Source organism: Neopelma chrysocephalum, unplaced genomic scaffold (genome assembly GCF_003984885.1).
Source record: "Neopelma chrysocephalum unplaced genomic scaffold, ASM398488v2 Primary Assembly neopelma1_44, whole genome shotgun sequence".
In the NCBI taxonomy this organism is placed as follows: Eukaryota; Metazoa; Chordata; class Aves; order Passeriformes; family Pipridae; genus Neopelma; species Neopelma chrysocephalum.
Window position 1 is genome coordinate 18,201,644 of NW_020897703.1, and position 26,679 is coordinate 18,228,322.

At 39.9% G+C, this 26,679-nt stretch overlaps 1 protein-coding gene across 2 annotated transcripts in view; it reads left to right on the forward strand.

Moving 5' to 3' along the window:
* The first annotated feature begins 3,183 nt into the window (after positions 1-3,183).
* ITGB6 (integrin subunit beta 6) overlaps positions 3,184-26,679 on the forward strand; it is a 48,600-nt gene continuing 25,104 nt past the window's right edge. The window contains exons 1-10 of one of the 2 annotated variants that reach the window (XM_027678769.1): positions 3,185-3,323; positions 3,976-4,213; positions 18,536-18,600; positions 19,044-19,120; positions 19,862-19,941; positions 22,650-22,854; positions 23,749-23,995; positions 24,876-25,041; positions 25,580-25,741; positions 26,510-26,605. In XM_027678769.1, coding sequence (XP_027534570.1) covers positions 19,060-19,120; positions 19,862-19,941; positions 22,650-22,854; positions 23,749-23,995; positions 24,876-25,041; positions 25,580-25,741; positions 26,510-26,605 — 1,017 coding nt within the window. In that variant the 5' untranslated portion in view covers positions 3,185-3,323; positions 3,976-4,213; positions 18,536-18,600; positions 19,044-19,059. Of the gene's footprint in view, positions 3,324-3,975; positions 4,214-18,535; positions 18,601-19,043; positions 19,121-19,861; positions 19,942-22,649; positions 22,855-23,748; positions 23,996-24,875; positions 25,042-25,579; positions 25,742-26,509; positions 26,606-26,679 lie in introns of both variants that reach the window. The other variant, XM_027678771.1, reaches the window with a different exon arrangement.

Consider the following 26,679-nt stretch of genomic DNA (forward strand, 5'->3'; position numbering starts at 1 on the left):
CTGATTTCTCCCCAGCACAGTGCTCAGCAGTCCCCTTTCCAGACAGCAAAGCTCATTTGCTCCTGTAGTATCACAAAGTCCCTCCTCGGTCCATACAGTCTTCTGCTGCAGTTTGCTAACAGATTGCATCATGCTCTGAGTCCATCCCCATTGCCATGCCCCTTTTCTAGCAACTTCTGTGAAAAATTTACCTCTGTTGCTGTGGGACTAAATCATCTGTGTCGAATTTCTGGGTATGAGTTGTATCTAATGATATTTGTACAATTTCTACCATGAAGTTCTGTTTCTGCTTAAGGTAGCAGGGTAATAGAAGTAATAGCATATAAACTGATTCCACCACTACCTCCAGCACCTTTTATATCTACACATCAAGCAAAGGCAATATGTTTCCATCATGATGTAAAGTGGTGTGACTTAACTTAGCACTAATTTGACCCAAAGATTTAACCACAGATCAAGTAAATATTTTCAAAAACACAGACCTGAGGTATTTGGACACTTTGAATAAATATATATCGGAAGACTCTGTCCCATAAAATATTCAGGTACTTCTATCACTTAATTTTGCATAGCAGGATATAAAGGAGTTTGTCCTCCCTGCTCTCATAAAGTTCTTACACAGGATTTTTTTCGGCTTCTGTATCTAGAGGTTTTATGCCAGGCAGCTGCAGTTTTTGCTCTCAGGGATGTATCTAGGCAAATTCAATATGGTCAGTGAGGTGGATTGTCATAAGCAATGACAGCATTTGATTTCACTGAGCCTGTCAAAAATAATTCTATGTGTAATTTGTTCATTGCATGTTCGAACCTCTGATTTACCACCACTGTTCTTGCAGCTGGGAGTTTTACCTAGTTCAGGGAAGTGTATGTTGCCAATAAATGCTTGTTCTGAAGAAAAGCAGTGAATTTCTGGGGATTAAGGGCGTCTGCATTTTATTCCAGGAAAAATATTTTCTTGTTTTTCTTATTGTTTGTGCATTAAGGCACCTATATTTGTGTTTAACAAACATCCTCAAACAAGGACTCTTGATCCTTAGGGACTACTGAAGAAATAAATCAATCAACAGGATCAAAATTACAAAATTACATGTGAGATGAATCAAGCCTTATATCTTTATTTAAAAAGGAAATTAATGTTTTAATTCTGTACCTGTATGAAGAAAAGAAAAAAAAAGTTAATGACTTGCTACCACTGCAGACAACTTGGGTAATATTTTCCCCTGGAATACATATCTAAGTACAAATTCAGTTCTAGTTGTTAGCAATATATTCCTCCAGGATCAAAGCAAAAATCCAGCCATGTCTATTGGAAAGTGTGTGGAAGGCAAACACAGTATGGAAGCGCTTGGCCTTCGTCTTTTTGTGTGATATTTGGATTAATTAGAGAAGTTTTATTGCCACTTATTATTAGCAAGTCATTCTGTAGCCATTTAAATTCCATTTTTAAAGGTCCATAATGGAATTCCCTAGTGTGTCACAGACCTAGTGCCACATTGATGGTAAAAGCTCAGGAAAATCGTCTTTCTAATTGGTATTACATAAATACCTATAAATGCATATCAGCACCTGGTGCATGGGGCTGGGCTGCTGGATTTGTGAGAGGGCAGGGGAGATCTCTGGTGCTGCTGATGTACTGGGTCTCACCTGCTGCCCTCAGGACAGCTCAGTCCCCCTTGCCTCAGCTCAGCCTCCCTTTGCCTTGTGCTCCTCAGCTGCCACAAGCAGCTTGGGCTTTTGGCACATCAGGGAATTGCTGCTCAGTAACCCATGCTCCGGACACAATTTTCCAAGGCAATTTATGTCTCACTGTACCTGACTGTCAGTCAAAAATGGGGAGGGCAGAGAAGTGCTGCCCACCCCACATGGCTCCTGGCCGGAGAAGCACAGTGGGCCTTCTTGCAGTATACATGTTTTTTTGGTGCTTCTGGCCTCCTAATCAACTGCCAATTTACAACTTCAGGCTTTAATTAGCTTTCAGGGACATATCAGTGAAAAGCCATGATGTGGGTTTATAGGGGAACCACAAATGTTACTTATCCTTCAGAGCAAAATTTGTGCTGTGATAGTTTTTCCATCCAATTCTAAGGGATTCTTCTCTTACAATGTAACCTATTTCTTCTACTCTGACCTTACTGCTTCACTCATTAATTCCACTTTGGGTCCACACCTGGCACCCTGAAGCTCTTTTGATTGTCATTTGTTCCCCTTCTTCCTCTGCTCTGAAACACATCTGCCGTTCGGATGCTTTTGTGGGAAAATTGCCTTCCAGCACTGTCCTTTCACACCCCAACACAGGCTGGACTAAACACAGAGCCATCTCTGACCCAAGGCAAGTCTCTGTCAAAAAGCAAACACAGTCATGGGTGACACTGACATTAAAGAAGTAACCTCCAGCAGTCTCCACGGTTTGTCTCCCTGGGCTCTGCTCTCCAAACATGGTCCTCAGTGAGTGCCACATTGCAGCTCAACTGGCCCCATCTGAGAGTGGCTCAGGACAGGGACAGGCTGAGCAGAGCTCGAGTGGTGCAGAGCTTCGTGGGGGTGCACTGCAGCACCCCACATCACCCAGCCTGTGAGAGACCCCACAGCTGCTGCAGGAACTGTGCCACCAGCTCTCAGGTGGGAGTCACCCGTAAGTGCAAGGCGGGTGAAGTTTGCTAAGGGGCTTCATGTCTTTGTAGGTGGGTGGGGGAGAGGACAGTACAGGGTGTTCGTTCCCTGGCAGCACACCCCACATGCCTTCAAGATGGGGAGAGTTAGCACAGGGTGCCGTTGCCTCTCCACCAGTATGCATCAGCCCAAAGGGCTGACAAGGCAGAGTGGAACATGAGCTGGTTGTTATCTTCCTACTTGGGTCTTGCAGAGATTGGGTGGTGTCTTTATTTATTACTGTAGGTAGAGGGAAAAGTGGTAGTTCTGGTAGTAAGGGGTCCTCAGCTGGAACCTGTGGGGCCTGCACTGGGCTCCTCTGCCCCCGTATCAGGGCAGTCTGGCCATGGGGAAGGGGCCAGTGGGCTGCTGAGCCCACTGTGCCACTGCAGGGTGCTCCAGGCACTGCAGCTTCCAGCCCCACTCCAAGTAATGTAATTTTCCTGCCTCTTCACAAGTTTTTCTAATCCTTCAGTAGGAGCACTCCTAACTCTTTTCTTACAGTGCTCCTCCAGCTCCTCATCTCCTGCACAGGGAAATGATGTGTACACTGGGGTGCTTCTGCTCTTTATGCCTGGCTTCCCACCGAGTATCTTAGAAGAAAGTGTTACAGCTGTTTGCTGCTCTAATTCACAACCCAGCTGGCACTGATGCTTCCTTGTGCATTCCCTAAGGTAATTCTGCCTCCCTGCCATTTCTGGTTTTGTCTGGGGCTTGTCTGGGATCCCTCTGTTCTTTATCCCAAACTAATTGTATTCTGCTGCTCAGATCAAAGAATCTAGTTGTATGTCTATTAAGATGAAACTGCAATGCACTTTATGGGGAAGAAGCTCCTTTGGGAAGTGTGAAAGCAGGTGCACAAGAGGCAGAAGCACTGCATTACAGAAAGAGGGGAGATTAGGATTATAAGAGATACAAAACTTTAACATTATTCTTTAAAATAATGGATTCATTATTCCAGTGACAATGTCTTGTGTGTCCCTGCGCTAAGAGGGCTTTTATTTCTTCCCTCTGGAATGGGGAAAGAAAGTGGTTGCTTAAATTGCTATTGACATACAGCACGTGAATTCCAGTTTTGATTTTATGAACAGCCTCTATCATCCTGTCTTGTCTGGACAGCCTCATACTCATTGTACTGTCACCATTCCTATAAATAGCCTGCTTGGTTATGAAGGACTAGTAGTGTTTCCTCTGGGAAGAACAGGACTTTCGACTAATGGCATTTTAGGCCAGTTTTTGTCAAACTTTCTATAGGAGATAGAGTTTGGAGAGTAGAAAACCTGCTAAAGAAAGCCAGTAGTCAAAGTATTAATGTTTGAATCACAGACACTCGGCAAGCCTGGAGAATCCACAGAGAAAAATGAAGTTAGAAGGAGGAGGATGGTGGTGTGCTTTTGAAAAGGAGGCTTGGCTTCAGGGCTGACAAGCAGCAAGGCAGCTGCCACACGGAGAAAGACGGAAAGACAGATCTAGCAGAAAATTGGACTGCAGCGCAAGAATGGCTGTGATGTTGGCAAGTCTACTCTGCACCCAAAAAATGCACAAGTGTACTGGGGAACGGCAGGTAAGGCAATGTGCTTTTCTGTAAACTTTTGGAGCAAAGTAGGAAGTACCTGTGTGTAGAAAACCTTGTGTTTCAGCTCTCAGCTCTTTAGCTGTTAGTAAGATCTTTTGAGTGTGGAGGGCACTGGCAGGCAAACAACCAATACCCTCAAAGTTAGTTTGGTAGGGAGGGATGTGTTTAATCTTGTGAAGGGAGTGGAGATCCCTGGTTTTATGGGTACAGGTCATTTGGGCTGTGTGACCCTGTTCTGTGAGTAAATACACTGAAGACACCTAAGAGAGCACACATCCTGCTGGCCATGCAGTGAGGGAAGCTCTATTGCACACAGTGCGAGAAGTCAAACACGGGCAGATTTGCATGGCAGGTAACAAGGCTTGGTGGGTGTCTTCTTTTGACTATTTAAAGTAACAAATGCCAAGACTTTTGGTTTTTTTTCTTACAATTAGCAACTGATCTGGAATTCAGACCCCATCTCCCACAGCCTGGGTTGTTTCCAAGGGTGCATTGTATCAACAGCAGCACCCTTTGTGCAGAGTGAATCTGTACATAAGAAGAGAGCCCTGCCAAAAGAAAAGAAATACAGCATTGCATTCAGAGATCTGACTAACTTCTTCTGAACAGAGAGGAAAGCACCACACTTGCCAGTTATCTCTTCTGTGCATTTCCTCAGTTGTGGCTGGGGCCATCTGATGAGTGTTTCCCTTTCGCTCCCAGCGTGGCGCAGTCTGTCTGCTGTCAGCAGCTAATGAAGTCACTCACAAGATGCCATTCCCTGGGGAAAAGCAGGGCTATGAATAGACCTGTTACTTGCGTCTCTGGTTGCAGTGCTCTCAGCGCTTCTTTTGCTGTGCCACCGTCTCTGATGATTGTGCCACTTATGAACAATGGTCTTTCACTCTTGAGCTACTGCTATTCCCGATGCCAAAAAACAGTCCTCTTCCTTCTAGTAGAGCTGTGTGGAGCTCAGTGAGTGCTTCTGTGCCAGCCCCAGTGACAGGCACAGGTTCTGAGGTACCACACACTTACCAAAAATGTGCAAAAAGTGAATGAGTAATCTTATTGCAGCAAGAGCTTTCAATAATAGTCTGCAGTGAATGTCATTGTCAGACGCTTCATCAATGCACATCCTACAATAAGGAGGAAAAAAAAATTTTTTCTGAGAGCAAAATTTTTCCATGGTACTGAAATAGAAAAGCAAATGGTTAATCTGATGAGAGCACCACCTCTTTCCCCACCTGAGCTTACATGTCTAGGTATGACTAAGCTTGTGTTTAGAAGGAATTGTGTGTTGGTCTAGACAGAGATGAGCTATAAAAGAAGCAAAATCAGCAAAAACAAAGACAGATAAAGAATGATGAATCATGATGACATATTGTTCAAAGTATGTAAGAACATGTAAATACTTATCATGATGTGTAGGGCATAGAGTCATTGTTAGTACCAGTAAAGTCAAGGACTATTCAGTGCACTTCAGTGACTGAGTTTGTGTTTGAGATCTAATCTAAAATAACCTTGCAGATGAATATCTTTGTAAGAAAATTTAGCTAACAAGGTTATAAATTGTGAAAAAGAAAAAAACTAATCTGTTCTCTCTTCAGGAGATATAGGGGGAAACTTTCTTAAAAGCTTTTGTTTTATATACAGTTTATTATTTTTTACCACACTTGATGGTCTTAAGAGTCTCTCCCCAAATCAAGTTGTCAAAGTTTTAATTCTCAGAAAGCTAGGGTGAGGTCTTCAACAAAACACAAATGTAGATTTTTCTGCATCGTGATCCAAATATCTGAACCATTCCTATACGAGCAGAGTTGCAGTTGTTGTCTCATATGAACCTTTGTTCAGACGCCTCATCCTCCTGCTTATATAAAAACAAAACAAAAGCCCCTCATTACTCATAATTTTCATATTAATTCTGATTGGCTGAATAAGTTTGAGTGATTCATGACCTATGTTCAAATTTAACACAGCCTTCAATGTGTTCAGCCTGACATGTGGTGTCTTACAATATTGATATATCTCATCGACCTAGCAATCTGCATCAGCTTGCTGAAGCATGCCTTGAAGGGAAAATGATACAGTAGTCCTGATCTACTCCTCTGTCAAAGCTTTAATTAAACATTCAAGCTATCAGTTAAGAGTGAAGGAGCTTGGGGATGCATGAGATGCCTGTCCTGTCATTAACAATATTTCTTTTTGAAAGTTTAGGAGGATAGGAATATGCCTCTTAAATCAGATGTCTGTCCCCTGGTCAGAATCTGAATGGCATTCTCTGGTATCCTACATAAAAGAAAACACAAACGAATCCATCTGATTTTTCTGTACAGTTACTCAGCACTTTTTTCCAGTAGCACCCAAAGCAGATGGATAAGTTCAGTAGAGCAGAGCTGGAGGAGCACTGCTCTGGCAGCAGTTCTCACCCTTTTCCTGGGCTACAGAGTTGCAAATCCAGGGATAGGTTTCTCCTTTAGGGTTTGTTTCCCATTGCTGGCACCCAGACAGCCTTAGGGCTGATGAGGCAATCCTTGGCCTGTTACCTGGGGGGTAGACCCTGGTCCAAATGAGGTTTCATTTAGTGCTGCCCCTGAAATGAGGCTCTGACAGACTACCTAGGAATGGCACTCATATGATAAAGACCCCTGGCTGTGTCTACTGAGGTGTCTTACTAGGGTCATGGAGAGATTGTTTTTTCTTCCCTTAGCAGAACAGTCTAGGGATAGGACTGCAAATGCTGTCATTTCTCTCCAGGACAGAAAACCTACTTGGAATGATGAACCTTGTTATCCCTAGAAGATACTTCTTGCTTCCTTGAGTGCCATCCTAGCAGCAATTAATCTCATCCAACAGCAATGGATATTAAAGCCACAGCCAATACCTCCAATGGTTTTTAAAAATCAGCTTCAGCAAGCTTTGCTCCCTCTCTGACCCTTTCCTGGCTTCCACATCTCCTGTGCTTGGCTGTCCTCCACCCAGGCTTTCAGGCTCAGATTTGGAAATCCCTTGCTCCTGACAGTGGACCATTATTTTTCTGGCAATATTTACCTGCTGTCCTTGTGAAATAGAATCAAGGACTCTGTGATGCCTGTGCTGTTATTCAGAGTATTAATAGACATTATAAACAAAAGAGATTGTCAGATTTCTGCTACAAGAGCTGCACTCAGGAATTTCTTCAGCCAGGAAGGTTGTCCAGATTGGAGCTTGTGGTGCCCTGAACCTAGACTGGTTCTGGTTGTAAGAGTGGAGCAATTACTTCGAAGGAACAATCTTCCTCAAGCATCACTATAACAACAGAAGAAGATCAGTACCAGGTTCATAAAGAAAACTATACACTATGGAGACTATGAACTTAGAAGAATGTAAGCAAAAGGCCAAGTCTTGAAAGATTCATTAACATGTAAGTTCAGAAGCATGAGCTAAATCAAACTGTCATTGCTCAATCCACAAGCATAGCAAGTAAACATAAGAAGGGATTTTTGAAGCAGCAGGGGAAGAAAAAAAAATACTCCTATAAAAGTGGTGAGGATGAATCAGGTGATAAAACATGAGAACATAAACATCAGTTCAGAATGAAGAAAAATAGGCTTTATTACTCCACATGAGAAAGCTGATGATGAAGGAGACCTAGTAAAAATGAATGATTTTATCAGTAATATGACTGCACAGACATTGTGGATAGTTGTGTGTCAGCACAGTCTGAATAAATAACTGCTATGGTTTTGTTTGCTCCTCTGTATGTTTAAAACCATAAATATTGATCAGCTTTCAAAATGAGACAGAAAATGCTGACATCATGAGAACGTGAAAAATATGCACTTCCACAAGACATTATTAGCATATCCAGGCCACTGCTGACACTATCTATTAGATAATCTTACCTGAAATGGTTACCGTGATTTTTGACTTGTAGGTCATGTACCCATCCTGTCTAATCTTCAGGTTAACATGACACAGGCAGAAGAAGGAGTTTCTGTTTTTCCTACATTCGAGAAAGTTCACACACTACAGAGCCAGAGAGGAACTTGCCTAGCTTTGTAGTACCGAAAGAAAGGTGTACTCTGTAGCAGTAAGCATCTGATATCCCCAAGTTAGGAACGAGTTTGTTCTTGACTGTGTCTACAGAAAGTGCAGTGAGGCACCTCCTGTGTATCAGCCCAAGCCCTGTGTCTGCTGTTCCCTGGAGGTTTGCTTATCTCCTTATCTATGACTTGGCACGATCTCTGGGAGCAACCATAGCACCACTGTTTGACCTGTTTAAATTTTTCCTTGGCTTCTCCTGTTCCTCTCAGCTGCTGAGCACAGCTATCACTTTCTGATGTAAAAGGGTATTCAGGTGCCTCTTTCAAATGAATGTTAACTCGTTAACCTCTTTACCCTTATGTGTATTTCTCATACAGTTTTAAAATTTTGTGGTGGCCCTATGGTAGTTAGACACTCAAACATATCTCCTGATTAGGGTGGGCAGGGTCTTGCTCTAATTGAGAGAGTCCCATCCACCAGATCAGTATCTTACTGTAAATCAAAAGCAAAAATAATGTTGGAAAGAATCACAGCATAACTGACTCAATAAATAACTGACAACTGTGAGTCAGTGTCTGCATTTCTTCCCTAACACAACACTATATGGTAGAATGGCTTTGAATAGGTTTTTCCTTTAATTTCAGGTAACGATTAACTCCCAATGACTAAAATATCTCCAGGAGAACTGATGAGACATCTCACATAGTTACTTAAGTTCAAAACTGTATTCAAACTTTCACTTTAGTTCTCTCATGCAAAAACACACTTATTCTAACTGAAGCTATTTTAAAATTGCCTCATAAATATAAAGTCAGCGGTACTGTTAGAGCATAATTTTAAGCTAAAATGAGTGTATTCCAGGGAAATGCATACAGAGTATGCATGGAGTTTCATTATTTAGCCCATTTATAAGACAGAAGCCATTTTAGTGCCTCTGGCAATGCAGTCATCTCTGAGATGAAATATAACTGTACCAGATCACATTGTAGGATAAAAGACTGAAGGAGCAAGCACTGGAAAGAACAAAAAACAGAGAAAAATCTGTGTGAGTAGGTTTGTCCTGAAGGAGAAGCTCCCACTTCAGGGTTTCATTCCTGAAGAGGGTGTGTTAAAGCATGCAAGATAATAAAGAGCAGCAGATGTCTTAAGAATTGGTATTATGAAGAGTGTTGTGAGGCATGTAACTTTTGAGAAGAAAGAATATTTTTCACACAAACTACATGACGTACATTGCAGCAAACACGGTACTAATTTTCTGGAACCAAGATTGTTATAATTTATATCAATATAGTATAATAGGATTAGATCATGTAGCATGCTAAAAAATAGCAGATGATAACAACATATATCGGCATAGTAAGTAAAAGAATTGTAAGCTAAGAAATAGTAGAGAATCTCTGGGGAACACTTGTAAATAACTTCCATGCCTGGTTCTGAAAAGCAGAAAGTGGCGAATATATGAAGAGAAAGAAAAGGGAGCAAAGATGGGCAAGAAATGGGGAAAGAAATGGACAGGCAAAATCAGCACTGATGTAAGTGTGAATGTGATGTGTGTGGCCTGGATGTCAGGTATAAGAGGAATGTGATAACTAAAAATTTGCACATAGTCATACAAGAGGACCTGAGATGTTTGTGTACAAAAATCACATGCAAACACGCACAGGCTAGAACTCCAGCATTCAGGATGACTCCGAATCTTCCAAGAAGAGTGAAATATGGTGGATGGGTAACCTGTGGCTGAAATGCACTTAAACTAATGTGTAGTCTGTTAAGAAAACTAGAAATAAAACCAGAGGTACAGAGGCATCACTCAGTACCAATGAAGTTGCCTACAGGGGCAGAGAAAGGTAGCATAAGCAGAATGGAATTTGTCAAACTAAAGGTCTTCTGAAGGACCACTAAGGAACTGTTACGCTTAGATCTAAATCAGATTACTAAAATCATGGAAGAGAAACTCACGAGCATTGCCTCATTGCAGGAGATTTAAACTCATCAGAAATAGAGTATAAAGCAAATGTTCCTGATAACAATAGAGCCAGTTATTCCAGGGCATAATAGCTGGCAGATTTCATCACTGAGCAGTCACTGGACTGCTATGATGCTATTCTAGGTGGTCTTTGTTAGGTAGTGATGACATAGAGCAGCTGGTTGTAGAAAATAACCTAGCTAAAGTTATCCCAACTTGATAAAACTCAAAATAAGTGAAAGAATGAACAAGAATAGGCCTGTTAGTTTCTCAGAATTTGTCCTTGTGAAGTATTGTACCTAAAGGAATTAATTAGTGACGTAAATTGGTTGAAGGTTCCAAATCTATTAGAATTAATTTAATTTAAATAATAATTTAAGCATCTGTAATTTGCACTGTAAATAGAGAGTGAAGGGTGTTAGCACCTTACACATCCTTTAAGAAAAAAACATTAGGAGTGAGCAAAGAGAGTGAAAGTCATACCATATCAGATCATCAGTGAAAACAGTATTTTGGTAATCTAGAAGAAGAGGGTGCAGTCAGATCTGTCAAATTTACAGACATGCCATTTGTAAACAAAATTTGAAAGACTGAGAGTTTCTCCTACCACACAAATAAACGGGGGTCTGGTAGGATGGGGTAGAGATCAAAGCCTATATGGACAGTGCCCAAACCAAGTAAATTCTGTAAAGACAATGGTACAGATCATGGAGTAAAATAGAATCAGGATGGGAAGTATCTGTAGAAACTTGAAAACTAAATACAAAGTGTAGTAGGCCCATAGCAAAATGGTGTCTGTTATACATCCTAAAATGCTCAAAGAAGCAAAATTAAATTTCAGGTACAGGATCAAGTTTTTCTTTAAAGATCTGCCAAAACAAAGGAGAGAGAAAGAGCATATGAAAAAGTGACATCACCTCTACAACTTCATTAATTAACCTTAGTAATATGGAAATTTTGTACACATTTTGCAAAAAAGAATAAAAAAGGGTGCAAAGACAAAATAGAGAAAATAAGCAATAACTGTTTAATACGGTGTATTAGGACTGGGGGAATGTATGTCTGGTACCATCTCTCTGGAAAGGGCATTGTTTGGCAACTTGAGGTTGTGTAGAGATTTTCAAGTGTCACTGTTTCATCTAGTCCTTCAAAGTGTTAACACTTTCCATTGGTCCTAACAGTGGAGTGGTCAGTTGAGAAAAATATCTGTACCATTATTCCCCTATATACAATTATGAGGGAACAGAGAGCTGGAGGTGTGAGGTAGAATTTAATAGTGCTGGACCACATCCAAATGGAGGTAGAAATGATTTCTGTTGTAAATTGTATCAGTTGGACAACAGAAGGACCACAAGGTCTTGGTTAGTCTATAATGATGCTGAGAGAGCTGGGATGCAGCCATGGGAAAGGCAAAAATGATCCTTCTTAAATATGATGTAGGAGACTCAAAGAAGGGATACCTAAGTACGGACACCACTGTAGGAGGCACTGGGCAAAGCTTCTCTGGGGTACCGATAACAGTCACCCAAAATTAGGAAAGAGCATTGAAAGAAATCCAGAAAAGTAGTATTGGACAAAACAAAGAATGAGGCATATACAGTTGCTATCTATAAATATATCAAGAGGAGGGGAAAAAGGGCAGGGCAAATACTAGGAAGGGAAAGAAGTTATTTAAGTTGCCAGACAATGTTGTAATTAAAATAAATGGATATAAATTGAAGGTTAGTCTATCCAGGCTGGAGCTCTGAAGGTTTCCAGCCATGAGAAGAGTGAAATCTGATGCAATCTTCTAGTAAGAGTAACAGGATCAAAGTATTATAGGTGTGGGTATCACAGTGAAATGGAAGTTATTTGCTTGCAGATTGGATAATAAGAATTAACCTAGTTCTTGCATAACGGTGAGTAGAGCCACTTTCTATTTGCCTCTCTGCCAGAGAGTCAAACAGTCTGAGTAGCCTTATGATGAATTTTCATAAGTTTATTAACAGAACTGTGTAAGATGAAAGGACACATCTTCAGTATCTATGGGATCCTTTGCAGTGTTATGACCTCTGCTTTGTACTGCTGTGGCAATAGTATTTTTTTAAATTTCTGTTAATGTATGGGTTCAGATAGAAAGCATGACTCTATGGCCTCCTGTGTCATATTAACATGCTACAAAATGTTAAGATTTAATTTTTTTAAAATATTGTTTTAAAATCGTGATAAATCTGTGTGCTGTGTCCATCCAACTAAAGCACACCAATGTAGTCGCAAATGTATGAGATAAGAAACATAATGTATCAGTGGATCTAAAATTACTGTCAGTATTTACATGATTAATCATTTTGAACTCCTAGAAAACATTGCTAGGGAAAATCTGCTCTGCATTATCCTTTTTGTTTTACTCATCAAACTACTTGGAATTGATTTAGTTGATTTTATTTTTATTTAGAAGTGGTTCATTTACATGTTCCTAGTCTTGCGTGGTTTTATTAGATATAGAATATCGACGGTTCTGATCAGTTCTTTAAGAATTGAAGAAGCACTAATCATTATATATAATGTTGTTTTTTCCAATGTTCCTGTTGACATGTGAACAAACACTGTTTATTTAAATTTCCTTCCTATTTCCAGAAGAAACACATAAGAATAATTCAAAATTTATAAAATATAGTAATAATTTACATTGACAAAGATGTTGCAAACAATTTCTGACATTTCAGAATCATGTAACTGAGCTTATAATAAAGACAATAGAAGTAATGTTCTGTTTACTGTGAGGGATGGAATTTGAAAAAAACATGCAAACTAAATTATAACTGTAATATAACATAAGTGACTAAACTGTTTAAAAAATATATGAACGCCTCCAAATGTTCTTATATAAGTTGCAAGACAAAATATTGCTGAATGGTAACAGCTATTAGTATCTGAACACCTTTTTCCCTCGTAAGTTCGAAAGTCCTCACTTCTCTACTCCAGAGGAGCAGAGTAGCCATAAGATGGCAGCACTCTGCACAAAAGTTCCTGAAACCCTAAATCCTGCTCTTTTCCCAAAAAGAGACGTCAGCCACTGGTGGGAACAAGTGGCCTGAACGCTGGGTGTCTGTAAATGGAAATCAAGCTGGCTGAGCCCAGAATAACTCCTGAGAAGCTTCAGAAATGCTTTCATGCAGTACCTGAGCCCATTTTCCTCAGTTTTTAGCAGCTGTTTGGGTGCTGAGCTAAGCACTCTTTTCTTATCTGTTCTGGTTATTTTAGAGTAACTCTATTCAAACCATGTATTGTAGCAAAGCAGAACATCTCTGTAGGTCTCAGTAAGGTCAGCTTACTTATTTTCTCTGTGTAAGGCCAGAGTGGAATCACTTTTTACAGCTCCATAGTTTAGAATTTACATATAGATGGTCAGGCCTGAAGATGTTGTGTTTACATAACCTGAGAGGCCTTTCCAAAAGCAAGCTCAGCTTGCTGCTGGGCTGTGCTAAAGGGTTGTCTTTCCCTTCGTACCACTCCAACACACCTGGCTTGGGACTCGCTTTGGCCTTCTGTGCTGGGGACAGCAGGTCTGGTCTGAATTTAGCATTAATCTGAACAGAGTAAGTTACAGAAGGTTCTTCAGCTGAAGTGCAGGCGTCTGAGGAGCTGTGCAGTCAGTGTTCAGTGTGGTTCCCATCCCAAATATGCTCAGCCTTGCACCAGCCTTGAGGAGAGGTGCTTGCTCTGGTGCCCCTGCCCCAGGTTTTTATTGAGTAGGGAAATTAAAGGGTACCATGTAACCATGAAAAACAGACAGAAACCAAGGCCAGGTTTGATGGGCTGTGTGGAAATCCCTGACCAGATTTGAGTGTCATAGGCTGGTTGGCAGTCCTATTCCAATGCCAGGTGATTTTCCTACAGTTCCAACTTAGCCCTTCTGCAGTTCAGAGGTTTGATTATTTTGCTTTGGGTGTGAGAGTGTATTCAAATCTGAAAAGCAAACAAATCTTTCAGGGTGCTTACCCACGCCAAGAAAACCAAGAACAGAGGTTTGCTCATGCCTTCGGCTGGAGCCAGCCAGGTCAGAGCTGTGGGTAAGGTAAACATGAGTTGAAAACACCCTGACTTGCCTGCCTGCTGCTCATTGCACAGTTGGTGAGCAATTCCTCCTCCTTCCTTCTCTTCCTCTCTGTTTGTTCAGAGGTAGGTTGTTGACTTCACTCTCTGCCCTCCTCCACCAGCAGCATGCTGCTCCGGAAACCAGAGGAGACCAGAGCATGAATCACAGCCTGAGTCACCAATCCCAAACGCCCTGCTTTGATCAGAGCTGGAGGGGAAAATTCCTTTCCTCTATGTGGCTCTTCATCTTCTTCGACCCTCTGGAAGGAGCTACAGACACTCCTCCTCTTCTTCCAAATCTGCTCTCCGTTGTGCATAGGCGTACTTGGAAACAGCACTTGGAGACCTTTGCCTTTCCATATACCCGGCCATGTCTCAGTGGGCTCTGTGGTTCACCCTACACAGGGGTGTTTTGGTCCTAGGCTCCTAATGGGATATGATATTTCTACACCCCAAAAAACAGGAGCTGGAGTGAAGCAGCTCCATCCCTGTATGTTCAGACCTTTGCTTACAACAGGCTCCATGTCACTTATACAGGACCTGAATGCTTACAGTGGTTTCTTTGGATGGCTGCCATTTGCTGTTGGAGCAGTACCCATCTCTTGCCATGGTGATTAACAAAGAAAGAGATAGCAGGTAGTATCAACTGAAAAAAAAGTTGCTGATTAGTCACATTCACCATCACTGTGAATTTCCCCATTAAATACAACTGTTTGTTAGGGATTGTTGCTTCCTCTTTAAATGTTTTTACCAGCTCTTTGTAAAGCATTGTCAGACCTGTTCTGCAGCAAAGACAGAGACAGGACAGTCCTTCCAGTGTCACTGCAGTATTTGTCTGTGGTTTCTGTCTGTGCTGGACTGGCCTGTTTTCAGGACTCTCACGCCACTATGTGACTACTCAAATCACCTTTAGCTCTTTAGAGATGAATCAAAGTTTCAAGCTTGGAAACTTTTTTCAGGCTTCGTTGCTTAGCTAACTGACAGGAATCCTCTGAAACATCTTTGGAACTGCGTCTGTCAGGCTGCTGAGGCATATATTTCTGCTCAGACTTTCCAAAGAGAATGCTTTCCATTTCTGCTGGCCCAAGAGTCTGGAAGCACTTGACTATACAGCTATGGAACATATGTCTTCTTCAAGAAAAAAGTGTTTTAACGTGCAGACTTTTGTATATTTTTCAGTTACTATCTTTTGGGTTAAAAAGTTTGACCAAAACTTTAAAGTCTACTTTGATTCCCCACTAAGAGATTTTCAGGAGCTTTTTAGTCCAATTTGATTGAGAAGCCAACCAGGGAGAGAATAAAGTCACCCGATGTTTCAAGTACAAAGTAACCTGCCTCTGACCTACAAATTGCAGCCCTTTCCCTCTTAAAGATGGTTTGAGGAGGTGAATATGGTGGCTCTATATGGTGGAGAGAAGGGAGACTCCCTCTCATAAGAAGAGAGAAATGTTTTTTGAAGTGCAGGAGATGCCTCCCCCTGCCTTTGTAAATATTTTGAGAATCATCTCAGCCCAGGGGACATTCAAACTTCAAATTGCTCCACATTTTTCAAGGCTTTCAGGGTGAGTGTGTGTGTGAGAAGAGCATTGGGAGTTAAGAGCTGGGTTATATGTGAAGCTGAGAGATCTGTGCTATCTTTGTGTATTATAAGTGCCAGGTATGGGCAAAAATGTACTAAGGGTTTTAACGTATCCAGATTTTATCATCTTTTAAAGAGCCACAGACTTGCATTGTGCAGCATTGCCCATACTGAAAGATAAACAGCTATTTTCTGTTCTGATGTGGCATTATAAAACTGTAACCCTGATTTAACTGAACCAGAATTTGCTCCAAAATGAAAATGTAGTGGCTGATGGAAACAATAATAATTGTGTTATGACCGTACTATAAACTACCTTTTTGTTGTATCTCATTGAATTGATGCCTTTAATTTGGGTGAGTGAAACAAGACTCTCTTAAAAACCTTATGAAGGATGGAAACCTTGTTGTCAAATCAAGCAATGCCAGGACCCCAAAGGATTTTACACATCCTTCTCACATCAGCATGGCTACTCCAGATTGAAATTCTACTTTTCTAGAGATAGTTAAAGCCAATAAAGCATTGATCTTGTAGAGGAACGTCCTGATCAACTTAACTTTAGATATCACTTTTTCCTGTGTGTTTTTGTTGTTGTTAGTTCTGCTACTTTCTTTTTCTCCTCTGCTCTCTCCAGACAATCTGGGGAGGTCTGTTCCTAATAATTTGCAGAAACTTAGCTATTTTATTCAAGAAAGACTTATTTAGATAGTCTTTGGCAGCCACCCCATTCAGAGGCAGGCACTTACTTAGCCTCCAGCCATGCTGTCCTTGCCAAGACATATATAAAATATTACCTCACAAGCAAATGGGGAACTGATAATATCAAATAGAATTTGTAAGTTTTGTGTAGGCTGTATTATTCATTCTCTCTACACTTAAAAGTCTGATATCTTGAATCTAAGAATAAGCATTTGCTAATTACCAGCTGTTCAGCTGGTTGGTCCTTAATTTGAGACACTGCTGGTGGCTGGTAAGTTTTGGTGGCTGAAGGACTGCCACTGAGTCCTTTGAGCACATGCTTTGAAGTGTTACATTACCAGGGGCTGGTAAGAGTTACAAGGTGACCTTCTACATTGAAAGGGAAAGCACTGGGTTTTGGAGCTCTGCAAGGCTGTTGACACAGCAACAATATTAAAGGACACGTACACAAATGACAGTTACAAACAGGGAAATAAGATGGCACTTACAGGAGGATTTTGGGTTTTTTAGTAAGAGCAAACATTTTCAGTTGATTACACTTCTTTTTGACCTTATGTAATTACAGCGTTCTGATAGAGTTGTGTCTTCACAAGCTGAGGGAACATAATCTAATCAATGCTTTTTTCATGCCACAGGAAAGTTGCTGTAGCTGAACAAGTGCCTTACAAGGGACACTCCAAGGTATAGAGAGCAGTTGAAGGAGACTTAGGAATGTTGTTATAAATAGAAATGTTGAGATATGATTCCACAACAGCCTAAACTGGGCTAAAATCAGCCTAACATATTCCCACCTTTCCTGCCAACTCTGTCTTGCACTCTGGACTGGACAGTCACAGGGTTCAAGGGACCCACCCAGACAAAAAACAGCCCTCCACCTTCCCCACAGAAGGTGATTGGATTTTAGTTGGATCAGTATGAAACAGCTCACTGCTTGTTCGGACATGAGCACTGACTGGTAAGAGTGAAGGGGTGGGAACACAAGGGCAGAGCAAAGCTAGTCCTGATGTAATCCAGTTTGAGCTGCTATTGAAACTACCCATAGACTGTGTAAATACTAGTAAAAGTGGATGGGCCTGGGAATACTTCCAGGCACTGGAATGAGATTGTCTATGCTATTAAACTGTTAAAATGCTCCCTGGCATGAATTTGACCTCTTCCAATTAACACTCACTGCAAACAATTTCTGGGCACAATTTGGTTGCTAAAATGGTTCCAATAGGCACTTTGGAATGAACTCAGGTCTCTCTGTGCCAGTTAGCCTCAATGCCCAGGAGTGTTTCAGGAGTTTAACTAGTACAGACCCATCCCTACTTTCACATCCTGCCCTGAGAGTGCAGCTACTATCAGTCTGAAAAGGGGGGTCTGATCCTGCCAGCTCTCTTGCTTGGTGAGAGCAACCTAGTCCTTATGAGCTAACTTGAGTAGGATTTCTGACTGTAGAGAAAAAGGATGTATGTTTTCAGGCCAGCAACACAAATGACTAAATTAGAATTTTATGCTGCCCTCTGTAGTATATTGCAAGCACGTATGAAAAGACAGGACTTGTCTTGAACAAATGGTTTTCAAAACAGACAATAGCAGAGCAGAAAAGATGGGAAGAAATGGAACATACAAATGAGAAATTTTATTTCCTTTTAATAAGGTGGTAAGAAATGCATATTTGGATTCATTTCAGGTTGGGAAGGGGAAAGAGTTGATAGCAATAACTTGTTATGCAGTTGTATTTGTGCTGTAGAATATTCAGTGACTTATTTGGCAGAGTTTTTTTGACATGATTTTTTTCCAAGTCAGCTACAGAACTGAGAATGCAATTATTCCTCCTTCTACATATTAAAAAAAAAAAAAACTGCAGCATTTCCCTTTCAGTCTGGAATATTAATAAAATCAATTACTATGTATCTTGAAATACTGAAACCAGGTCCTCAATTTTAATATGTAATTGCTTTTTGGTTTTTGCTTTTTGTTTGTTTGTTTGTTTTTTTCACAGTTGCCCTTACGAGTTTCCCTACACATCAGGAAATCTGAAAAAATGGGATTTTTGCATCTCTCCAGGTATATTCACTTGGCAATTGTAATGATCCATCTCCTCAATGCACTCCCTCGGTGAACAATTAAAGGTGTTATTTTGAAGGACGCTTTTAAGCTTTGCTGTACACATACAAACAGAGTCTCTTGGCCGGGTTGCTTTAGGACCCAGAGTGACTGGGACTGACAGAAATCTTCACCTGAATGAATTTTCCCTGTATGCCTTATAAGGAGTCCAGGAAAACAAGGAAGTGATAACCATGTTCACGTTACTGTATGCACAGCCTGTCCTCTTTACCTGCCCAGGTAGCCCTTGTTTTCACTTTTGTTCATGGTCCCTCCTGCTGGGGTTGAAGTTTCCTCGCAATCTGGTGTAGGTGAAAACATACCCTCCAGGAATGTATAATTTTTACGACATTCTACCTTTACGCAGATGATAATTAACAAGCTAATACTTTTTTGTCACGCAGCCAGCACTGAAAACGAATGGGGATTGAATTGCTTTGCCTCTGTTTCCTATTCCTGCAAAGAAATAACTATGTGCAAGGTAAGGCTCAGGGGCAGGGAGATCCATTTCAAAACCTTTTCTGCATTGTTTCTTGCCTGAAATTGACATGAAATAGCTTTGTGTCTTCTGTATTTAATCCTTCCTTTCTGTTTAATGACTTTTTTTTTTGACAGACTGCTGTAGGGCTACACTGCCAATTCATCTGTGATTTGGTGGTCATTACATAGCACAACATGTTCGAAAGAGACAGACATTTGAGCAATTTCATTTATACTAATCACAGTTTGATCTGCTGAGAAACTTTAATATTATACATATGACTGAGTGTTTCACTGGTACTTGCACAATGGATAAAAATCATATTAATACCTACACAGCTGAGTGAAGCAATTTTAAGCATATAGAGTGAACATAAATCTGTTCTTTTAATATCCCTGGTTATGCTGGAAATTACTTACCTACACCATACCAGAAACACATGTAACACTTTATCAGGTGCACTGGAGAAAACAAGTTAGCATGCTCTCCGTGAATGCCACCCATAAAGCATGCAAAAGTAAGTATGTTAATTGCCAGCAATTCTGAAGTTTTAATCTTTATTAGAGAGTTAATCTTCTACCAATAGAACTACCATTAAGAAGGAATTTTATCAGTAATCCTAAGTATGGCTAAACATGTGCATTTTTCACCTCCCACATTCTCTAAATTATTCGTTTCTTCATAAATTGAATGATTAAGCATGTTATTAATAGCCTTTTATCTTCTTGGATTTAAATTCAGGGACCTGTTCACAGGAAAGCACAGTGACTTGTGAAGATTGTTTGCTTTCCGGACCACACTGCGCTTGGTGTTTGCAAGAGGTACAGTGATAAAAAAAAATTCAAAGTAAGACTTGAAGTCTTAGTAGTCGCTCTGAGTGATGAAGTATTGACTTAATTGGGTCAGTCTATGTTTTTGTAACGCATACAGCACTTAGTGAAGCCTTCCTGGGAATCAGAAGTGGAATTGAATCTACCCTTCATGGTCTATTATTCATTGCTGGGGTGTGATTGGTTTGTTTTTGTTTTGGTTTTGTTTTGTGTTTGTTTTTTTAAAACCCAACAACATCAACCTTCCTCATCTAAGGCAGAAATAAAAGTGCTATTAGAGGGGCTCAGTTCATCAGCCTGAGGGGTGACTCACCCATAGCAATGATGAAGCTCCAGACATGAAGTCAGAGTCCAGACTGTATCTTACATGTTACGTGCCAAGCCAGACAGTGTAAACAGAAGGTTTGCAGGTGTAAACAGTGTGTAAGTTTGCAGATGTAAAATTTGCATACAGAAATTATTAATCTGTGGTGGACTTTAAGTACGATGATAGTGTTAGTTTTATAATTAGTATGATATAGACGTGTTTTGGCTAAAATATTGGACTTAAAAATATATCTGGATTTGTTTCCTATACATCTGTTTCAGGTTTTCTGTGTAACCTTGGGCAAGTGAACTCACATTTCTGCTTCTAAAACTTTTACCCGTAAATGATGCTAAATAATATCTCCCCACTGCACAGTAAATATTCTAGCTCTTAGTTCATTAATGTTAGTGAGTTAGCCAGCTATCACAACTAAAAACTTGACAGAAGTAATAGAGAAATTAAATGTCTTTTTCATTGTAGTTTCTGATTTGCACCTTTGCTGCTAAACGTATTTATTGCTTTTGTGTATAGCAAAATGATACCTAGGATGGGACTAACATACTGCTTTATGAAATAGCTCACGAAGACCAAACTGCACTTTTTTAAAAAATAAGTTTTCTAAGAAATATCTTTTGCCTTTTGCAACAGGATTTTATTGAAATGGGATCACATAGTTTTGACTACTGCCATGTCTTTTCAGGAAAAAAAAAGCCCAATATAATTTATTGATTTAAAACCAAACAAAAGCAAAACTGTGGAACTACTGAAAACTTCAGAGTAGTAAACATGATTTTTTATTTTGTTCATTCACTTGTTTGCTAGAGAATAGCACATTGAGAGTGCAAAAGACATAAGAGTTTTAGCATCAGAGCAAACACAAGCACCTCCGAAGAAATCACTTTTTTCTGTAGGACAAAAATACACCTTGTAATTGCATTTGAAATATGAGGTTGTCTCTTCACACGTGTTTTGAAAAGTTACAAACTGTGTAACTAAAGGAGATGATATGGATCTCCCTGTGAAAGCCTTATAATGGTACATGTATTGTATGCACTCCATATTCAAGAAGCAGTGGGTGAGAGTTTTGCCTGAGCAAAGGCATCCATTTCAGTCTGAAGAATAATAAACCACTGTTCCCAGCAGATGTCTCAACATTGCTTCCACCAAAATATATAAGATCCCCGACAATTTTCAGGCATGAAGGGTGACGTTTTGGTAGAAAAAAGGGTCATAGTTCTGGTTTTAATAGGTTTAAGTAAATTTGCTTTGCTTTGGATGGAAATTTTTTCAGTGACTGAATTCAAAGAATATTTGTGGTTTAATGGCTGACACCCAGGCTGCTTGCCCAAACGTAGGAGAGAAGAGCGGCCCCATGGTATGGGCCGATGACCATCAGCCAGGAATTAAATATTTCAGAGCTGGTTTGGCCAGGCATTACCCAGATTTTGATTAGAAAGGTCTTGCAGGCCAGAGCAGTTTTCATTTCAGGAGACAGCTGACTGATTTTGAGGATCTAAACTCTAGACATAGCTCTGGGAAATGGTAATAAGACACAAAAGCCGCTTTTGAAAACTAATCATTAACTTCACCACTACACGGGGTTAGTACCTACCATGTAGTGGTGTTGTGGAAAGGAATGCATATCAATGCTTTGAATTGAATAACACAAGTAAACTGCAAGATATCCAACTGATATTAATAGGCTTGTGATTTCCTCTGGATGGGAGAAAGTCAAGTGTGGGCAAAACATAGATGTGGGGATGCTGGGAACCCCACTAGTGCTGGGGGGCAGCTGTGGTGCTTGCTGGGCACCAGGGAGAGGAACAAGGACTTGCTACCTGCTTCAGTGAACATGTTAAATGAGTGCTGTGGAGAAAGAGTAGGTCAGTTAAAAAAAGAAACAGTGAACACTTGGTACTCCACAATCAGTTTGTCACAAAATGTCTAGGGGTTTATTATCTGCAAGACCTCTTCCATTATTAAATGATGTGGTTCAAACAACAGTTCAAAACTGTTTAGGAAAGACTGATGAATTTGTGGCATAATTCTGTAATAGAAAAAACAGGGGCTCAGAGGGGCTTTGTGTTATCATTCCCAGCACTGTGAGAAGCCAAATGCAGTGAGTGGCACAATTCCCATTCCCCAACAATAGGGCAGTTTCTCCCAGGACAAGAAGTCAGTGTAAGTTACGTTAATTATGCGCCTGTGTGACATGATCCATACAGGGCAAATTTGAGTTTCTGTGCCACCTAGATCTAATTCTGCACTAGTTTGCACTAACTTGCACTTTTGTTTCCGTTGCCTGCATTGGACTCAGCTTTCATCAGTCAGGTGCTGGTGGCTAGTCAGGAAAAGCATTTAATTCATCCCTTCCTTCTGCTGTTTGCCTTAGAATTACACAGACTCGGCTGGAATTCATGGGAGGTGTGATACCCCAGAAAATCTTTTGTCAAAAGGATGCCAGTTGAATTTGATTGAATTTCCCATTTCAGAAGTAGAAATTCACAGAAACAAGCCTCTAACTATATCAGTCCAGAAGAACAATTCTGATGTCACACAGATTTCTCCTCAAAAATTAACTCTCAGGCTGCGACCGGGTAAGTCACAGTTCTTACATGTGGGATATTTTTTTCAGACAATGTGATGTGCTGAAGCTTCTCATATTGAATGGTCTACAAAAATCTTGGCAGAATTAAGATGAAAAGCTATGTTGAGTCCAGAGTTATATGTTGACACATCACATGAAAAGTAGGTTTGACTGAGTTCAAAATACTTTCAGAAGTGCTGGGTACATCATAAAAGTAGGGATTCATATTTTTAGTTCTTCTCTTTTCTTGCCATTGAGGTGGCAGGGATAGAATGAAACCCCCTGGCTCCTCCTGAGCCTATCTCCTTTGCCTCTCCTCTTCTGGTCTGGCAAACAGCATATCTCAGAGGCAGTGTAAAATCTTGCTTTGAGGATTTACAAGGTACCAGTGACATTTATGGTTACACAGCAGACCTACTTTGGGGTCCTTCAGATGTGAATTTTTCCTGGAGAAAATTTGAAATAAAGAAGAGTAGGAGACATCAAGTTAGGTCATGTCATAGTGCTGGAACTGAGAATAAAACTTATGTGTACACTCTGGCCTTCTTTGAATTTCTAAAATATATGGTAGGACCCATAAGCTCTACCTTTAGTTTTAATTTTCTAAAGCTGTATACTGCTGAAGATGTTCTCATATTTTTTCAAATTATAGCAATCAGTTTTAATTCCGTGCTTATGGCTTTACTGCAGAACTGTTTGGAAAAAGCCCCAAACATTAGAACTGCTTTTAATTTATCAGACCCTCATTTGAGATTTTTCTTGACAAAGAATTTTTAAAGCTATTTTGTTAATGCTGCTGGTTATTTAATATACCAGATAATTTTCACCATATAGAAGTTTATGAAGAAATTGACATTTTTCATACCTTCTGCCTAGAAGTGCTGATGTGTATCCCACTTTATAGGACATGAAGAAACAATACAGATCAAAGTTCGCCAGACTGAAGATTATCCAATTGATCTCTATTACCTCATGGATCTTTCAGCCTCCATGGATGATGATCTGAATACAATCAAAGAACTGGGTTCAACTCTTTCTAAAGAAATGTCAAAACTGACAAGCAACTTCAGACTGGGGTTTGGATCTTTTGTTGAAAAACCAGTTTCACCATTTATCAAAACTACAGCTGCAGAAATAAACAACCCTTGCAGGTAGGCAGGGAAAGTCCCGACATCTGTTTGCATGCCAACATTAAGTCATAATATTAATCTTTTGGATAAAATTCAATTAAGCAGCTTCAGTGGAACCTCTACCCTCTTCCAGCTGTAAATGAGTCAGTTTGTGAAACAAGATTTGTTTCTTTAAATTCACACTCTGGTCAGTATTCTGTTGAGTATGATGTTATTTGGAGAGAGGAATCTGGGACTGATTGTGCATTTTAGTTTTTGCTGCTAGTCACAAATGTGCTTGATGCATTAACAAACAGATATGCAGAATAGTTATATACTCTTCTTTAATTTTCCAGAAAAAATACATATATATAAGAATTTTATGACACCAAACTAAGGAGTTACAAATTCAAACCCAACACAGAATATCAGTTTCATTTAGCCATCAATGTTGTTTTCCTGGTTTTTTTCCACCCGTAAGGTCTAGCAGTCTGCCTAAACCCAGGCTGCCCTAGCCCTTGCCTAACCTATGTGGGGGAGAAGCTGTGCTCTGCAGTCTGGAGCGGGACTGCAGCAGCTTGGTGGTGCTCTCTGAATGTCATTGAGGAACTACAGATCCTAATGTGCTTCCGAATATGAAATCAAGACATAGCAGGGTGCATGGCAAGGGCTCCACTTTTGTAATTGGCTGAATTACTGCTCTAGGAGGCATTTCCCAGCCCTTATGCAGACCTTTTTCCATTGCCTAATTTACTGGATGCTCTTTAATTATTTTATGTTTTTCATTAGATCTTCTCAGGCACAGAAGAGAGATATATAAACTAAGAGAGATATAAAAACTAATCCGGGCAGGCCTTTGAAGTGTTCATTGTAGTGAATTTTCACTCTGTATTATCCATAAGCTGTCTCACTTTTCTCGCAGAAGTGTACCATATGAGTGCTTACCCACCTTTGGATATAAACATGTTTTGCCGCTAACAAATAATGCTGAAAAATTCAATGAAATCGTGAAAGTACAGCGAATCTCTGCTAATATAGACACTCCAGAGGGAGGATTTGATGCAATTATGCAGGCAGCTGTTTGCAAGGTAATTGAAATTTCTAGGCATAATATTAATTTTTCTGCGTGTTACTGCTTCTATTATTATATGGTGGTATATCAAAGTGGCAGATTATTTTTCAAGAATTTTTAGTGCCATCCAAGAGCCTCATTAAATTTGTGTTAAAATAGTTTTGGCTGTACCAAGTAAAACATGCACATTGCAATATTTTAGTGTTTCCTTTTAATTGCCAGGGATAAATAACCACAAATAACTGTATAATTACTGTGTCTGTTTTCTTGATTGTTTTTTCTTCAAATATTTCTCATTAACTATGTTAAGAGTAGTAAGCAGATTGACATGAATATGGCCAGCCTGTGTTATTAAACACAGGGATGGGGAGACAAACTGTTAGCCAAAGACAATGGAATGAACATCATTTCTTAAGAGACATAGTGTTACCTTTGACACTCCCTTGAAAATTATGCTCTTCATTTATTTTGAGGTGCTGTCCTCCAAATATTTTGCTGCTTTTCTATATTGTCATGCAATATAGTCTGCTAAATTGATGTGTTTTAAATGACAGGAAAAAATTGGATGGAGGAATGATTCTCTACATTTGCTGGTGTTTGTGAGTGATGCTGATTCCCATTTTGGGATGGACAGTAAACTGGCAGGGATTGTTATTCCTAATGATGGGAACTGTCATTTGGACCACAATAATGAATATTCCATGTCAACTGTTCTGGTAAGTAACTATGAATTTTGTACAACTCTCGCATTCTGGAAATTTAAAGACTAATATGAGCAACTTAAAAAATTAATGAATTATACTTTTAACACTGAAATGTATAAAAACTGGGGAATATAGGGTATTTCATGTAGTCTATTTATTTGTAAGTGCACATTTCAGTAAACAGAGAGGTGTGTTTGTATGGAATTAGGATAGATTATAACTAAGAAAAAAGAAATAGCAAATCCGATTTTTGCTAACCAGGAAAGCACATGCAATTGGACTGACTAGTATTTTCTCCTTGATCATGTTCCCTAAAAGGGTGTGAATTCAGGAGTAGTTCAGGGATTTGCAGGACACTGTTCATGTAGAACGCTTTACCAGCTTAAGATTCATTGTTCAAAAATACCGAATATACACACTATGGTGTTCAGTGTAGGACAAATATCCAGTTGCTCTGGTGCAGTGTCATTCTTTGGATTAAATACATAGATAACAGAAGCTACTGAGCCAAACCTCGCAGCATGGAAGCAGGCTCTATACTTTTCTTAGAGGGGTTTCCTTAAAAACAATGTGAGGAAATTATATACACTATCTTCTATTTTGTATACATGTATTCCTAATTATAGTTTGTACTACACAGAGAACACAGAGTTAATTATGATCACTTGAACACAGTGTTAATTATGATCACTTGAATGTGTGTTTCACACAGGAGAGACAGACAGTAACTGGAAGCACATGAGAAACAGATTGATGTGCCTCTCTTCTGTTTGTTTGCAGGAGTATCCCACAATTGGACAATTAATTGACAAACTTGTGCAAAACAATGTTCTATTAATTTTTGCTGTAACGAATGAGCAAGTTCACACATATGAGGTGAGCAAATTAAAATGTTCAGTTTGCCCGTATTTGTTTTAAAGTTCACCCTTTTGCACAGCTGATACAGTAAT